The sequence below is a fragment of the Pseudophryne corroboree genome, chromosome 7 (assembly GCF_028390025.1).
Source record: "Pseudophryne corroboree isolate aPseCor3 chromosome 7, aPseCor3.hap2, whole genome shotgun sequence".
Classification (NCBI taxonomy): Eukaryota; Metazoa; Chordata; class Amphibia; order Anura; family Myobatrachidae; genus Pseudophryne; species Pseudophryne corroboree.
Window position 1 is genome coordinate 416,646,010 of NC_086450.1, and position 18,063 is coordinate 416,664,072.

Consider the following 18,063-nt stretch of genomic DNA (forward strand, 5'->3'; position numbering starts at 1 on the left):
CATTATTGGTGGAACGTAATGGGTTCTTGCGCTTCATTAAGTATTAAATGAAACATATTACAAAATAAGAGGGTATTATTATTAATATTTATATAGAGTCGCCAATTTACACAGAATGCAAATAAAGAGGTGTGGGGGGGGGGGGGGGGGGGAGACATACAAACTACACTCCGATAGGGGCCATGTTAGGATTTAAGTCAAGACCTTGTGCTCTTCATTAAGTCTTAATTTAGACATTTTACAAGTAATCGGACCTGTCAAATCAGCAAGTTAGATTTTATTTGTATTCACAAATTAAAAAAAAAAAAACATTGGAAAGTTAAGGGTAGTGACATAGGGCCTAATTCAGACCTGATCGCAGCACCCAAAATCTTTCTCCAATGGGCAAAACCATGGGGGTAATTCCAAGTTGATCGCAGCAGCAAGTTTGTTAGCAATTGGGCAAAACCATGTGCACTGCAGGGGGGGAGATATAACATGTGCAGAGAGAGTTAGATTTGGGTGGGTTATTATGTTTCTGTGCAGGGTAAATACTGTCTGCTTTATTTTTACACTGCAAATTAGGTTTCAGTTTGAATACACCACATCCAAATCTAACTCTCTCTACATTTTATATCTGCCCCTCCTGCAGTTCACATGGTTTTGCCCAACTGCTAACAAACTTGCTGCTACGATCAACTCAGAATTAGGCCCCATGTGCACTGCAGGTGGGACAGATGTAACATGTGCAGAGAGAGTTAGATTTGGGTGTGTTATTTTATTTCTGTGCAGGGTAAATACTGGCTGCTTTATTTTTACACTGCAATTTAGATTTCAGTTTGGACACACCCCACCCAAATCTAACTCTCTCTGCACATGTTATATCTGCCTCCCCTGCAGTGCACATGGGGGCTAATTCAGACCTGATCGCTAGGCTGCGTTTTCGTAAAGCGGACGATCAGGTCTAAACTGCGCATGCGCGTCGCTCGGGTACAAAGCGGATCACAGCTCAACGATGGGTTTGTGCGAAGGATCCGTTCGCACAAGCGTTCGCAAGGAGTTTGACAGGAAGAAGGCGTTTGTGGGTGTCAACTGGCCGTTTGCAGGGCGGGTGTCTGGAGTCAATTCCGGGACCGGACAGGCTGAAGTGATCGCAGCACCTGAGGAAGTTCAGACCTACTCAGAAACTGCACAAATTGTTTTTGTACTGCTCGGCTGCACAAGCGTTCGCACACTTGCACCGCTTAATACACTCCCCTGTGGGCGGCGACTATGCGTTCGCACGGCTGCTAAAAACAGCTAGCGAGCGATCAACTCGGAATGACCCCCTCAGTGTGCAGCCTGGAGCTGTAAGGCTAAACTGAGGTTTCTTTATTTAGTTAATGAGTTATGTTGTGATTAATTGAGCTTTTAAGTATGGCCAACTCTTTATACAAATCTCATTTGTTCTAACCAGGGTGCTATGTATTGATTAAATAACAGAAGGATCGAGCTGCTGCTTACATAGCTTGGCTTGGTGTGATTTCTGTCCGCTGCTGGTATCTTATGTTACAGCTATGCCTGTTTGAATGAGACAGGTAAGGTGGAAGACAGAACCCTGCAGAGTAAGATTTCCATGGCGTATACACCATCAGTCCTGGGAACCGGTGCAGCGGCTTCTTGCTCTCTATCTCTCCCAAGCTGTGCGTGCAGGCCGGCGACAGGGGGTCACAAAGACTATTACATTTCACCCTAACTTTGTCAAAGTATGGAATATTTTACATATAGATTTGTGACTGTTACTCTAACCTGTTTACATTTCATTCTAGGTTTGCCAAACATAACCCACACAAATAAATAAGTATAGCCAGTCAATATAGATTGTGAAACTATATTTTTATTTTTTTTGTTGATTTTTATTTTTTTTAAGAATTAACACAATTAAAAAAGGTATACAAAAAGATATTTCACAAAACATCTCCATTGATTAAAAATATGAATCTAAGTTCATTGAAAGGTAAAATTATTTAAAGATATAAATACACAATTACAGACCACTGCATTGGGGAAACATTAGTGCAATTATTAAATCAGACAAGACGCTATGTCGCAGAATAATCACATACACTGCTCATAAACTAACAGTGGTCTCTAATCTGGGAACATGTTGTCGGATCTGCACAGTCAGAATAAGTAATCTATGGGATCAGACGCCGTAACAATCCAGTTTTAAATGGCCCCTAGGCCCAAACAGGTAAATCAGGGTGTGTACATTACACCACTGCTCAGTTAGGAGGAGGAACACAAAATACACACAACCTGCTTACACTGAAAGTATGCCATCTAATTTGTATAAGGGCCCTTTTCTGGCTCTGTAGTCTGACAGTGAATGAGGTATACAAATATATAGATCAAAAAGACTCAAACATTTTCTTTAGCCGCAAATATGTCATTTTTCTGGGACTCCAACACACTGTGTATCTGACAGTCGGGGGACCCCACAAAATACCGGGGTGCAGTACCCATAGGTTACATACATCAGTGGTGCACAATGTTAAGCTGATGTCCCAATGTCAGTAAAATTTTGTTCTGAGCCCCCTGTAGCATATTTTCCATATCAGATGATTGGGAGACAACAAAATCAAATTCTAGGACCCCGGAACAGCCCTGATCCAGAGGTTGCGCAGACTTGCTCTGGATCATAGCTGGCAATAATCCAATCACACAGCCAGTTGGTAGTGACCATAAACTGACGCAGAACTCATGTCGGGTGCTGGAACACATGTACCATGAGGATGTAACTCACAAGCGAGCAGAGGTCCATAATATCACCAGTTATCAATTCCCCGTAATTTTGGGCAAGATTATGCAAAAAGCCTCATATTGCAAAATGTATCTTTTAAGATGTGATTGTCCACAGTGCAATGACGATGAGCGGGACTAGATGGGTAGTGTTAAACATTAAGTCTAGATGGCTCAAGTGGATCTTTTCTGCTGTCAGATTCTATGTTTCTATGCTTTATATTGCTTATGGGTGAAGCAATCAGAAATTCTTTATTGGCAACGGCTGTCATTTCTTAATGCATGAGAAACTCCCAAAAAGGCAGGGATATAGAGAGCCATAAAGCCCCCTCTATACATACACAGGGTATGAATATCTTTAAGGGTTACTATTTGGCATCATTAGTTGCAGACTCTGCCCCCTAGTGGTAATTGTTGATATACTCACTGGCATAGTCACTGTCATTTTCTAACATTTTAATTGGCAAAAATAAAAAGACCTTCAACTGAATCATTTAAACAGAGAAATAATTCCCTTCACTTTTATAAGTATTTCTGTCTGCAATGTCTGATTTAGAGACCATAAAAACTATGTCCTCATCTATCAAGATCTGTGATTGGTTATCAGTACATTTACCTGTTCTTTTGCCAATTAATGTGAAAATAATGTATTTATGAGCAAGAGGAATGTTACTTTCACTTAAGGGTAATAAGTGTGATCTCAGGTCAGGAAAGTAACTCTGTGTAACACTGGGAAGGTCACACCCCTTAGCTAGCCAGGTGTCGGCAATGGCAGTGTCCTGCAATAGCCAAGTGGGAGTACAAACACCGACACAACACCCACTCAGTCCTGTTTATCTTCCTTCTGCTTCCAGGGGTAGATCACCTCCCCAACAAAGAGCTTCTTACACAGGGAGCCCCAGGAGTCTTTTGGGTAGCACCTGCTATATGGCAGCCTGTAGGTTTCCAGCACTTGTCCGTATGGTAATGGGTTGATCTGCAGGGAAAGAGGACAACATGCAAAACCACAATTTTACATTTCTCCCAGAACTTACTTTTTTTCACGATTCCTTATTCTCAAAGTTTATTTCAATTGACTTATTATCCTGATCCCCCTTCAATGACCCATATACAGTAATATGTGCTGTCAAATTGCTGTACGATTGTTTTTACTGCAAACTTTTGAATAATTTCCCACAACCGCAGCGTACACAAAGGTTTCCCAAGCAATATAGCATGAGGGTTTGGCTGTACATATAATAACGTATCTAGTTTCCCATCCTGTTTTGCAATACATACAAGAGTTACAGCCATGAAGCTATTGAAGTAGTTACTTTCCCTGTGTACTATTATATAAAACTTATGAGCAACTGTAATTTCCCTGTATGGCATTACTGACACTTTGTGGCACCATATAAATATGGGTTGGATACGGTATCCCGGCTGATGGGATGCCGGCTGTCAGGATCCCGCCAGGGGCATCCCGCCAGCCATAATACCGGCAGCGCTCGCCATGCTTAAGGACCAGATAATAAAGGTAAGTATAGATGTTAAGAGGGCAGCAGCAGGACTCTACACGGTCTCCTTCTTTTAGCCTGTAGCCGGCGGCACAAGGACCCACTATAGATCCTTCCGAAGGTCCGTCCTGTGAAACACACTGCTGCATACGTGTGGCCGGGATCCAGTCAAGATCCCGGCAGTCGGAAATACCGACGCCAGGATCCAACCACCGGCATCCCAAATATCCCGATTAGGGTCACCTGGCCGGCATCGGAATCCTGACTGCTGGGATTCCGGGTCTCTGGAGACGTAAACCGCAGGGAGGGGGTCGGGACAGGTTAGGTTTAGACTGCAGGGAGGTGGGTTAGGGGGCCATATGGGGAAGGCAAGTATACTTACCTTCCCCTGTTGGAATTCTGATCGCGACCGCCGGCTTCCCTACCAAACGCGTGTGGCCATGCCACGTGCTCTGCCACTCTGGTGTGCTAGGACACATCCCAGGCTCCCCGGAACCCGCAACAGACACAAGGGCTGTAAATGTTCACTACACTACACTACACAGATTAGCTCCGGCGTTTTACTAACACTCAGTGTACAGCGGTACGTTTACCACCCGTTACCTCTACGTCACTTACTAATGAGTTACTATAATTCAGTTTTACTCCTTACAATGGTCCTCCTTAACAAATACAGTCATTGCAATATTTGATTTTATTTATACACTGTATTTGCTCAGTAAATCTGTAAATGTTTTTTTCCTCCATATTATCCACGTAAATCAGTGACACACTGTAATTACATTCCAAAAATGTAAGCAATCATAACAACTTGTCCAAATCATAATGGTTACTCTAGAAATAACACATTTCCATAGTCTGCTGGTTATAGATTACAGTATACCTTACCTGCATCAGCAATCTCAGAGCCGTCCCACTTTTTTGCTCTAGTATCCGGAATTTCACTCCGGCTGAAACAGAAGAAACGTAACTGGAATTAAAATAACCGCTAAATGCAAACATGATTTATTATTATATTAATTTACTGTGCCCTAGAGCCCGGCACAGCATCGGAGCCTGCAGACTACCCTGTATAGATGTGGCAAATGTAAACAATGAAGTTATAGTATTGTAGCTGGATAGATATTGGCGTGACTCACCTGCCAATCGGTAAGAGCGGCACAGGCGCAGTAACAGGGCGTAGAATGGGAGCGAGCTCAGCAAATTTATGGTCATCTGGATCACGCCCTGCGCCACCACAACAAGCAGGCGGAGCTGTTAGAGAGAAAATACAGGATATACTGTACAATATGACCGGTTCTATAGGAGCCGCTATGGCAACATGAAGGGTTTTACTAATGTCACATCCATGGGAACTAACATAATACCTTAAGATAAGTGAGTGTGGGCACTGTTTACAGTTCTCCACTTTTGTGACATAGGGGCAAAATGTACTAAGCTTTGGTGTGTGTTAGAGTGGAGAGAGACAAAGTACCAGCCAATCAGCTCCTAACTGCCATGTTACAGGCTGTGTTTGAAATCTGAGTGTTAGGAGCTGGTTGGCTGGTACTTTGGGTGAGATGTACTAAGCAGTGAAAATGAGTGAAGAAGTTGGCCAGTGGAGAAGATACCCATGGCAACCAATCAGCATTGAATTAACATTTATAATTTGCATACTATGAAATTATACAGAGCAGCTGATTGGTTGCCATGGGCAACTTCTCCACTGGCTCACTTTTCCACTCTTTCACTGTTTAGTACATCTCACCCACCTCTCTTCAAGGCTTAGTACATCCCCCCGTATACTTACGGTAGGACAGTATCAGTTTTAAGTGAAGAGAACAGTTATCAAAGTCATCTTTCTTATCACGGTGTTGCACTAAATCTGCTTTGTTAAGCAATAGAAATAGGCCAAAAAAAAATAAAAAAATCTTTAACTTAAAAAAAAATAAGATTTTACTTACCGATAAATCTATTTCTCGGAGTCCGTAGTGGATGCTGGGGTTCCTGAAAGGACCATGGGGGAATAGCGGCTCCGCAGGAGACAGGGCACAAAAAGTAAAGCTTTTCCAGATCAGGTGGTGTGCACTGGCTCCTCCCCCCATGACCCTCCTCCAGACTCCAGTTAGGTACTGTGCCCGGACGAGCGTACACAATAAGGGAGGATTTTGAATCCCGGGTAAGACTCATACCAGCCACACCAATCACACCGTACAACTTGTGATCTAAACCCAGTTAACAGTATGATAACAGCGGAGCCTCTGAAAGATGGCTTCCTTCAACAATAACCCGAATTAGTTAACAATAACTATGTACAATTATTGCAGATAATCCGCACTTGGGATGGGCGCCCAGCATCCACTACGGACTCCGAGAAATAGATTTATCGGTAAGTAAAATCTTATTTTCTCTATCGTCCTAGTGGATGCTGGGGTTCCTGAAAGGACCATGGGGATTATACCAAAGCTCCCAAACGGGCGGGAGAGTGCGGATGACTCTGCAGCACCGAATGAGAGAACTCCAGGTCCTCCTTAGCCAGAGTATCAAATTTGTAAAATTTTACAAACGTGTTCTCCCCTGACCACGTAGCTGCTCGGCAAAGTTGTAATGCCGAGACCCCTCGGGCAGCCGCCCAAGATGAGCCCACCTTCCTTGTGGAGTGGGCCTTTACAGATTTAGGCTGTGGCAGGCCTGCCACAGAATGTGCAAGTTGGATTGTGCTACAGATCCAACGAGCAATCGTCTGCTTAGACGCAGGAGCACCCATCTTGTTGGGTGCATACAATATAAACAACGAGTCAGATTTTCTGACTCCAGCTGTCCTTGCAATATATATTTTTAATGCTCTGACAACGTCCAGTAACTTTGAGTCCTCCAAGTCACTTGTAGCCGCAGGCACTACAATAGGCTGGTTCAGATGAAATGCTGACACCACCTTAGGGAGAAAATGCGGACGAGTCCGCAGTTCTGCCCTGTCCGAATGGAAAATCAGATATGGGCTTTTGTAAGATAAAGCTGCCAGTTCTGACACTCTCCTGGCCGAAGCCAGGGCTAGAAGCATGGTCACTTTCCATGTGAGATATTTCAAATCCACCTTCTTTAGTGGTTCAAACCAATGAGATTTTAGAAAGTCCAAAACCACATTGAGATCCCACGGTGCCACTGGAGGCACCACAGGAGGCTGTATATGTAGCACTCCCTTAACAAAGGTCTGGACTTCAGGGACTGAAGCCAATTCTTTTTGAAAGAAAATCGACAGGGCCGAAATTTGAACCTTAATAGATCCCAATTTGAGACCCATAGACAATCCTGATTGCAGGAAATGTAGGAATCGACCCAGTTGAAATTCCTCCGTCGGAGCACTCCGATCTTCGCACCACGCAACATATTTTCGCCAAATTCGGTGATAATGTTGCACGGTTACTTCCTTCCTTGCTTTAATCAAAGTAGGAATGACTTCTTCCGGCATGCCTTTTTCCTTTAGGATCCGGCGTTCAACCGCCATGCCGTCAAACGCAGCCGCGGTAAGTCTTGAAACAGACAGGGACCCTGCTGAAGCAAGTCCCTCCTTAGAGGTAGAGGCCACGGATCTTCCGTGATCATCTCTTGAAGTTCCGGGTACCAAGTCCTTCTTGGCCAATCCGGAACCACTAGTATCGTCCTTACGCCTCTTTGCCGTATAATTCTCAATACTTTTGGTATGAGAGGCAGAGGAGGAAACACATACACCGACTGGTACACCCAAGGCGTTACCAGCGCGTCCACAGCTATTGCCTGCGGATCTCTTGACCTGGCGCAATACCTGTCCAGTTTTTTGTTGAGGCGAGACGCCATCATGTCCACCATTGGTCTTTCCCAACGGGTTACCAGCAAGTGGAAGACTTCTGGATGAAGTCCCCACTCTCCCGGGTGAAGATCGTGTCTGCTGAGGAAGTCTGCTTCCCAGTTGTCCACTCCCGGGATGAACACTGCTGACAGTGCTATCACATGATTCTCTGCCCAGCGAAGAATCCTTGCAGCTTCTGCCATTGCACTCCTGCTTCTTGTGCCGCCCTGTCTGTTCACATGGGCGACTGCCGTGATGTTGTCCGACTGGATCAACACCGGTTTTCCCTGAAGCAGAGGTTCTGCCTGGCTTAGAGCATTGTATATTGCTCTTAGTTCCAGAATGTTTATGTGAAGAGACGTTTCCAGGCTCGTCCATACTCCCTGGAAGTTTCTTCCTTGTGTGACTGCTCCCCAGCCTCTCAGGCTGGCGTCCGTGGTCACCAGGATCCAATCCTGTATGCCGAATCTGCGGCCCTCCAATAGATGAGCACTCTGCAACCACCACAGAAGAGACACCCTTGTCCTTGGAGACAGGGTTATCCGCAGGTGCATCTGAAGATGCGACCCTGACCATTTGTCCAACAGATCCCTTTGGAAAATTCTTGCGTGGAATCTGCCGAATGGAATTGCTTCGTAAGAAGCCACCATTTTTCCCAGGACTCTTGTGCATTGATGTACAGACACTTTTCCTGGTTTTAGGAGGTTCCTGACAAGCTCGGATAACTCCTTGGCTTTTTCCTCCGGGAGAAAAACCTTTTTCTGAACCGTGTCCAGAATCATCCCTAGGAACAGCAGACGAGTTGTCGGCATTAACTGGGATTTTGGAATATTCAGAATCCACCCGTGCTGTTTTAGCACTTCTTGAGACAGTGCTAATCCCATCTCTAGCTGTTCTCTGGACCTTGCCCTTATTAGGAGATCGTCCAAGTATGGGATAATTAATATGCCTTTTCTTCGAAGAAGAATCATCATCTCGGCCATTACCTTTGTAAAGACCCGAGGTGCCGTGGACAATCCGAACGGCAGCGTCTGAAACCGATAGTGACAGTTTTGTACAACGAACCTGAGGTACCCCTGGTGTGAGGGGTAAATTGGAACGTGGAGATACGCATCCTTGATGTCCAAGGATACCATAAAGTCCCCCTCTTCCAGGTTCGCTATCACTGCTCTGAGTGACTCCATCTTGAACTTGAACATCTTTATGTACAGGTTCAAGGACTTCAGATTTAGAATAGGCCTTACCGAGCCATCCGGCTTCGGTACCACAAAAAGAGTGGAATAATACCCCTTCCCTTGTTGTAGAAGAGGTACCTTGACTATCACCTGCTGAGAGTACAGCTTGTGAATGGCTTCCAAAACCGTCTCCCTTTCGGAGGGGGACGTTGGTAAAGCAGACTTCAGGAAACGGCGAGGTGGATCTGTCTCTAATTCCAACCTGTACCCCTGAGATATTATCTGCAGGATCCAGGGATCTACCTGCGAGTGAGCCCACTGCGCGCTGTAATTTTTGAGACGACCACCCACCGTCCCCGAGTCCGCTTGAGAAGCCCCAGCGTCATGCTGAGGCTTTTGTAGAAGCCGGGGAAGGCTTCTGTTCCTGGGAAGGAGCTGCCTGTTGCTGTCTCTTCCCTCGACCTCTGCCTCGTGGCAGATATGAATAGCCCTTTGCTCTCTTATTTTTAAAGGAACGAAAGGGCTGCGGTTGAAAAGTCGGTGCCTTTTTCTGTTGGGGAGTGACTTGAGGTAGAAAGGTGGATTTCCCGGCTGTAGCCGTGGCCACCAAATCTGATAGACCGACTCCAAATAACTCCTCCCCTTTATACGGCAAAACTTCCATATGTCGTTTTGAATCCGCATCGCCTGTCCACTGTCGCGTCCATAAAGCTCTTCTGGCCGAAATGGACATAGCACTTACCCGTGATGCCAGTGTGCAGATATCCCTCTGTGCATCACGCATATAAAGAAATGCATCCTTTATTTGTTCTAACGACAGTAAAATATTGTCCCTGTCCAGGGTATCAATATTTTCAATCAGGGACTCTGACCAAACTACCCCAGCACTGCACATCCAGGCAGTCGCTATAGCTGGTCGTAGTATAACACCTGCATGTGTGTATATACTTTTTTGGATATTTTCCATCCTCCTATCTGCTGGATCTTTAAGTGCGGCCGTCTCAGGAGAGGGTAACGCCACTTGTTTAGATAAGCGTGTTAGCGCCTTGTCCACCCTAGGAGGTGTTTCCCAGCGCTCCCTAACCTCTGGCGGGAAAGGGTATAATGCCAATAATTTCTTTGAAATTATCAGCTTTTTATCAGGGGCAACCCACGCTTCATTACACACGTCATTTAATTCTTCTGATTCAGGAAAAACTATAGGTAGTTTTTTCACACCCCACATAATACCCTGTTTAGTGGTACCTGTAGTATCAGCTAAATGTAACGCATCCTTCATTGCCAAAATCATATAACGTGTGGCCCTACTGGAAAATACGGTTGATTCGTCACCGTCACCACTGGAGTCAGTGCCTGTGTCTGGGTCTGTGTCGACCGACTGAGGCAAAGGGCGTTTCACAGCCCCTGACGGTGTTTGAGTCGCCTGGACAGGCACTAATTGATTGTCCGGCCGTCTCATGTCGTCAAACGACTGCTTTAGCGTGTTGACACTATCCCGTAGTTCCATAAATAAAGGCATCCATTCTGGTGTCGACTCCCTAGGGGGTGACATCCTCATATTTGGCAATTGCTCCGCCTCCACACCAATATCGTCCTCATACATGTCGACACACACGTACCGACACACAGCAGACACACAGGGAATGCTCCTAACGAAGACAGGACCCACTAGCCCTTTGGGGAGACAGAGGGAGAGTTTGCCAGCACACACCAAAAGCGCTATATATAACAGGGATAGCCTTATAATAAGTGCTCCCTTATAGCTGCTTTATATAAATCAAAATATCGCCATAAATTTGCCCCCCCTCTCTGTTTTACCCTGTTTCTGTAGTGCAGTGCAGGGGAGAGACCTGGGAGCCGTCCTGACCAGCGGAGCTGTGAGAGGAAATGGCGCCGTGTGCTGAGGAGATAGGCCCCGCCCCTTTTCCGGCGGGCTCGTCTCCCGCTATTTAGTGAATCCAGGCAGGGGTTAAATATCTCCATATAGCCTCTGGGGGCTATATGTGAGGTATTTTTAGCCTTTATATAGGTTACATTTGCCTCCCAGGGCGCCCCCCCCCCAGCGCCCTGCACCCTCAGTGACTGCGTGTGAAGTGTGCTGAGAGGAAAATGGCGCACAGCTGCAGTGCTGTGCGCTACCTTTAGAAGACTGCAGGAGTCTTCAGCCGCCGATTCTGGACCTCTTCTGACTTCAGCATCTGCAAGGGGGCCGGCGGCGCGGCTCCGGTGACCATCCAGGCTGTACCTGTGATCGTCCCTCTGGAGCTGATGTCCAGTAGCCAAGAAGCCAATCCATCCTGCACGCAGGTGAGTTCACTTCTTCTCCCCTCAGTCCCTCGTTGCAGTGATCCTGTTGCCAGCAGGACTCACTGTAAAATAAAAAACCTAAGCTAAACTTTTTCTAAGCAGCTCTTTAGGAGAGCCACCTAGATTGCACCCTTCTCGGCCGGGCACAAAAATCTAACTGGAGTCTGGAGGAGGGTCATGGGGGGAGGAGCCAGTGCACACCACCTGATCTGGAAAAGCTTTACTTTTTGTGCCCTGTCTCCTGCGGAGCCGCTATTCCCCCATGGTCCTTTCAGGAACCCCAGCATCCACTAGGACGATAGAGAAAAATTCTTTAAGAATACAGTCATAGAATTCCATGAAAAATGTTAGAATTTTGTAGGATCCAGAAGAGACGTCAGCTTCCCGGGTATAAAGACTGGCAATTGTCGTTTAGGAGTAAAGCCTGGAACATCCTGTAGAACCTGACTGGCTGCCTCTAGGACTGGCTCCTATATGAATGGATAGGCTGCATCTTTCTGAATGATGCTTCTAGGGACAAACGGCTGGCTCCAGGATGGAATATCACAATCTGAGGAATACATGATCACAGCTTCCTGCCTGGATGGGCGGCTGGCTGTGTAAGGGATGGCACTACAGTAAATATTTGCAGCTGGGCTGTGTTACAACCACTGCTGCCAGCTCCATATTTACTTATATGCAATCAGGCTTCACAAATCCACTATTTACAAATCATCTGTGCCAATCCCACGGTGCTGCCTTAGTTCAGCTCTGGACAGGGAAGCCTGTATACATATGTGCTCTGGCAGATAACGTACTATAACAAACAGCTAAAACAACACAAAAACACATCTCCAAATAAGAAAACGGTGCAGGGTAACTTTACAGGTCACAGAATGTTACCTACCAGGGTGAAGACCAAATAATAGAGAGCGGTGGTCGGCAGCAGAAAGAGAAGGATTGTGAACAGCAGGGTCCCCAGAAATAGCTGCCACACAAAAATAAAATCTGTTGCTAACAAAACAATACAGGCAATAAAATATTTTATAATATATATATATATATATTTTTTTTTTTTTGTATTATTATTTGTTTACATTATTCCACCTTGAAGTCAGAGTCACTTTTTAATCCATCAAATCCCCCCGCCAGCTGGAAGCAGCATATATTTGCCTTCTGAAGCATCCCGTGGCATTTGGCAGTCCAGCAATTGCTGTGCGTCTATAGCAGTGATGGCTAACCTTGACACTCCAGCTGTTGTTGAACTACACATCCCAGCATGCCCTCCATCAGTTTTGCTATTTGGCCATGCTAAAACTGATGCAGGGCATGCTGGGATGTGTAGTTTAACAACAGATGGAGTGTCAAGGTTAGCCATCACTGGTCTATAGCATCCAAAGCTCTCTATGACTAGTGACAACTGCAGCTCGGCGACACTCAGACCTAAAGCATTGCTCAGTATCCCTCTGCTGGCAGAGATGAGGAACTGCGCACACAGAATGTAGACAATGTACCTGATCCAAGTCATAAGAGCAAGAGTCGACTCGCTGGCGCAGGACATTCCACTTTTTACCCCGAAACAGACGCCAGAGGGATGACAACCCATGCATCTTCAAGCAGTATAATCTGAGATGAAAAGAAAGCAGATACATTAAAATAACAGAACCATCATTAAGTAACATTTCCTGACAGGTAAATAGTACCTGCTCCCCCTTCCTCTCGTCGCTTCTAGTATCAGCCGTGGGAATCTGGTTATGGCCATGTTGTTACTATATTGTTAGCACTGGATATTTCATTTACATTATACTAAGAGACTGAACTGAAGATCAGGAATTCCAGAGACCCTATTGCTGGTCATTATCTGCTGCCAAATTCTGTAATTGTATAGTGTTCTCTCAATTGCTGAGAAGTAAGCAGCAGGTAAATAGGATCACTGTAGGAGTACACAGTAGGAAGCAATGTCCACTTACCTGGCCCCGTATACATAGAAGCAATATATGTGGAAGGTGAGGAGAGCAATGATATCAGACAGGATGGACAGAGCCACGGACAGCCCCAGACAGGCAGACAAGCCAATGTACCACAGGATAACTTCAATGAACGGAGACATCAGGCGGATGTAACCTGCAAGCAGTAATGTGAGGTCAGGTACGTCAGCCAAGACACACAGATAACAGGTTACACACTGGCTTAGTGCCCGCCTGACAAACGCTATACACACTCATAAGTAACAGTGGGTACACTGTGCTGCTTTATAGTCTCTAGCCACAGAAATGTGTCATGATGTATGAAGACGGTACACATACACTCAGCAGTGTGACGTCCGGGATCCCGAACAGCGGTACTGTAACCGCATCCACACACGGACAGTATCTGACAGGATGTACTAAGGTAGACTACTTCCTCCTATTCAAGGAGATTCTAACGCATTACAGAATAAACGCAGAGTTCATTACATTAGACGGGCTCTGTGGCTGGAGTTTAGGGGTTCACTACGGCTGGCCGGCGGTCGGGCTCCCGGCGACCAGCATCCCGGCGCCGGGAGCCCGACCGCCGGCTTACCGACAGCTTGGCGAGCGCAAATGAGCCCCTTGCGGGCTCGCTGCGCTCGCCACGCTACGGGCACGGTGGCGCGCTACGCGCGCCACACTATTTTATTCTCCCTCTATGGGGGTCGTGGACCCCCACGAGGGAAAATAATTGTCGGTATTCCGGCTGTCGGGCTCCCGGCGCCGGTATACTGAGCGCCGGGAGCCCGACCGCCGGCAAACAGAAGACCACCCGGAGTTTAGGAGCCCCCTTCATCACTCCCCTCACCCTCCCATGTTGTCTGCGTCCTGTCAAAGTGTATGATGCTATAATCATGTTACCTTGCTTTACTCCACGGTCAGTGTAAAACTGCATGTTATGTGATAAATACTATCACTTTATACTTAATACAACGGCTATATGTGAGAGTTCTATCACATCACTCATACATCGGGTCTCACTGCACACACTGCTGGGGAACAGAACAGGAGAGCATCCAGTATAGGTGGAGCAGTGGGATAACAGAGGAAGAATAAAATAACAATTCAACAGGGCAGCAATCCACCCACTGCCGACAGCTCAGTATTCCATAAGTTCCAAGAGGATAACCTGTATGATTCAAACATCCAACACCCTGTGCCAATACATTGCAGCCCATAAATCAATTCAGGTGAGGGGCGTGAAAACACAAAATATCCAGTATATATGTACAGTATGAGGGGAGATTTATCAAATCTTGAAGAGAGATAAAGTGGAGAGAGCCTCTAAAATGACAGGAGATGTTTGGCTGGTAATTTGGGGGCGATTCAGAGATGGACGCGGCCGCGCATCTGAACGTCCATCTTGTCTGGCAATAGTGCGTGTCACTATGCCATCGCACCCCGGAAGGACCGGTTTCAGGGTGGCACTGTGACGTCACACACAGCTGCTCTGAGAAAAAATAAATGGCTGAGCCGGCAGGGATCAACCTCAAATCAATGCGTCCACATCTCATCGTGAGGCGTGCCACACACACGCTGGGCTGCAGTGTCCTGTGCCGGGCGGACCCCAGTAAGTGAGTGGATGGACGCAGATCTTGCCGCGGGAAGCAAGATCTGAGTCCATCTCTGAATAACCCCCTTTATCTCTTTCCAAAGTTTGACACATCTCACCCTAAATGATTTGATAAATCTCCCTGAGAGGGTCTGTATATAAAGTAAATTCCAGGAAGGGTAAATTTCCCTTATAAGTAAGATTCTGCGTACTGTCGTTGGATATGCGACTTACTGATCCACAGGTGGATATGGTACATAAAGAAGCGCCCTAAGACTTCATCCAAAGCCCGGTTCATCTTCAGCCCGGCCGGGGCGCCCATCAGCCACTGCAGCAATTCCTGGAGTTCCAAAGCCACATGCTATAGGGCGGAGGAAACCACAGAAAGGAGGAAAGAGACAGTCAACAAAACAGAATGAAATCTTATTTATCATATAGGAATGTAGTGTTTATAGACTGTGTCAGTGCTCATGTGACCAACTCGGAATCAGTTTGTAATCACTGCTGTGGCCCAGAATAAAGAATGATTAACGTCACGGAACACAATCGGACAACACCGCGTACACAAGATGAGCGGTCTCCAAGCGCTGCTTTTGAAATCCTTCTGTCCTGATGATCCTCAAAGAAATAACAACAATATGGCAACAAATGCTGAACTCTTCAATATTTCTATTGCTGTAGCCTGTAGTTTTGCTGGAACTGACCTTTCTTCAAAACAATGCATTCACGTAAAGGTTTCTTTCATGACCTCTTCTATGTACCGCAGTATCATATGTTAAATATCAGACAATTGGAACCCAGCTTACCTTATGGATAAGCCCTATGTGCGTCAAAAGGTATCTTTTTCCACAAGGGTCTCCTCCACGTTCACAGAATAAGTCCCACGTCCTCTTTATATTAAAATTTTTTATTCCAACCACAAGCATGTGGCAAAAACAGTTTAAAAATGAACAAACATCAAGGTACCCACTATAGACAGGCAAGGCCACTTCCACTTACATCCCTTAGATGGAATAGAGATAAAATGTAACACCACCAAAACGGCGGGTATCAGCATAAGCGGTAGGGTTCAAGCCTGGGGTCCTTAAACAATGCACCAACGTGTTTCGGATGTGAATCCTTCCTCAGGGTGTCACCTCGGGACTTATTCTGTGAACGTGGAGGAGACCCTTGTGGAAAAAGATACCTTTTGACGCACATAGGGCTTATCCATAAGGTAAGCTGGGTTCCAATTGTCTGATATTTAACATATGATACTGCGGTACATAGAAGAGGTCATGAAAGAAACCTTTACGTGAATGCATTGTTTTGAAGAAAGGTCAGTTCCAGCAAAACTACAGGCTACAGCAATAGAAATATTGAAGAGTTCAGCATTTGTTGCCATATTGTTGTTATTTCTTTGAGGATCATCAGGACAGAAGGATTTCAAAAGCAGCGCTTGGAGACCGCTCATCTTGTGTATTTGTGTGTTTAAAGAAGTGGTGTTCTTTTGGACGGGTGCCAAGCTGCAGCTAGGGCGCAAGTCATTGTTTTCTCTTTTTTTTTTTCTGGACAACACCGCGTGACTGATTGGTTGAAGTTAATAAAACAGGTTGTTCAACTAGAAAATAAAATAGCTGTCAAAATGGAATTTTTGTTGCCTTATTCCATTCAGGTTCTAAATAACTGTATTTTGGTTATGCCCTCAGATAATGCTGTGACATGATACGTGTGACACATATGTACACCGAGATAAGGTGGAGGGGATTCTGGGGGTCAGGACAGGCAGTGTAGATGTGACTATAATAATATCCTATTGCAGTGGTTGCAAAATCCAGTTATCAAGTACCTCGAACAGGTCATGTTTTCAGGAATTCTGCCTGTGGACACAGGTGGCATAATTACTGACCCAGCAAAAAAAAAAAAAGAACCTGTGCTTGATAAAGAAATCCAGAAAACATGACCTGTTGGGGTTGCTTGAGGACCGGAATTGTGTACCCCTGTCCTATAGGATGTCCTAATAAAAAAAAAAAATAATGACTCACATCGGCCACGGGAACGAGCGCATCAGCCAGCTGACCTATGTGGTTTCCACGATATAGCCAGGACATCAGCAGGATTCCTAGCACCATGTCTAGAAGCAGCGACATGACAGTGTTGGCCTTTCTACAAGACACGATAACACAATTAATAGTGAGGTTTGAGAAAACAATGATGGCGTCGGTTCAGATCCAGCAGACAAAACAGAAATCAGAAGACACACATAAATGTCAGGTTAGTAATTAGCCTCTGTAAAGGGAGCCATTGGCAGCAGAACAAATAAGTATATAAGAAAGGCTATAAGGTGGAGATGACAAGATAGGCTATTACACAGATATTTGGTACAGTTATGTAATGCAGTGGTAAGGAAGGTGGTTGACACCTCATGAAGGTTGTGTGGTCACGAGCTTTCTCAGAACTGCTTATCAAGCGCAGGTTCTCCAGGCGTTTCCCCAACTGCTCACAGGTGGACAGCTTATTCCATAGGAAGGAGAGAGGTAGCCCGCTCAGGACCCTGCAACAGGAAGAGCCATTGTGTTAGCCTTAAGCTGCTGTGTGTTACAGGTTGGGCAAACCATTATAAATAAGGAATACACTGAATGAAAAAACAGGTGTCACCCCTATCACATGCTTTTATATGAACACACAGTCTCCCAGATCTGAGGCACCTTATGTGCCCACTAGTGACTTGAGTGGGCAGCTAAGTCGTGATTAAAAATAGAGCATTTGTGTCTTTTTTATTTTTATTGGATTGGATGCCTCTCAACTAGTAAAGGTATCTGCAGCTATTACAATCATAGGACATTGGGCCTAATTCAGACCTGATCGGTGCTGTGCATTTTCGCACAGCAGCCGATCAGGTCTCAGCTGACGGCTGTCTTAGTCCTGCAATCGCCTCTGCCCGATTGACAGGCAGAGGTGGTCGCTGGGCGGGCCGGTGGTGTTTAGCTGCCGTTTAGGG

General features: G+C 45.8%; 1 protein-coding gene across 1 annotated transcript in view; it reads right to left on the reverse strand.

The window, feature by feature from the left end:
- Positions 1-1,835: 1,835 nt before the first annotated feature.
- PIGQ (phosphatidylinositol glycan anchor biosynthesis class Q) overlaps positions 1,836-18,063 on the reverse strand; it is a 45,876-nt gene continuing 29,648 nt past the window's right edge. Inside the window, exons 3-11 of the mRNA XM_063934761.1 lie at positions 17,485-17,616; positions 17,108-17,228; positions 15,318-15,444; positions 13,493-13,646; positions 13,037-13,148; positions 12,430-12,510; positions 5,396-5,510; positions 5,145-5,206; positions 1,836-3,736 (exon numbers count right to left, since the gene is read on the reverse strand). Of these exons, the coding sequence (XP_063790831.1) occupies positions 3,584-3,736; positions 5,145-5,206; positions 5,396-5,510; positions 12,430-12,510; positions 13,037-13,148; positions 13,493-13,646; positions 15,318-15,444; positions 17,108-17,228; positions 17,485-17,616 (1,057 nt within the window). The 3' untranslated portion in view covers positions 1,836-3,583. The remainder of the gene's footprint in view (positions 3,737-5,144; positions 5,207-5,395; positions 5,511-12,429; positions 12,511-13,036; positions 13,149-13,492; positions 13,647-15,317; positions 15,445-17,107; positions 17,229-17,484; positions 17,617-18,063) is intronic.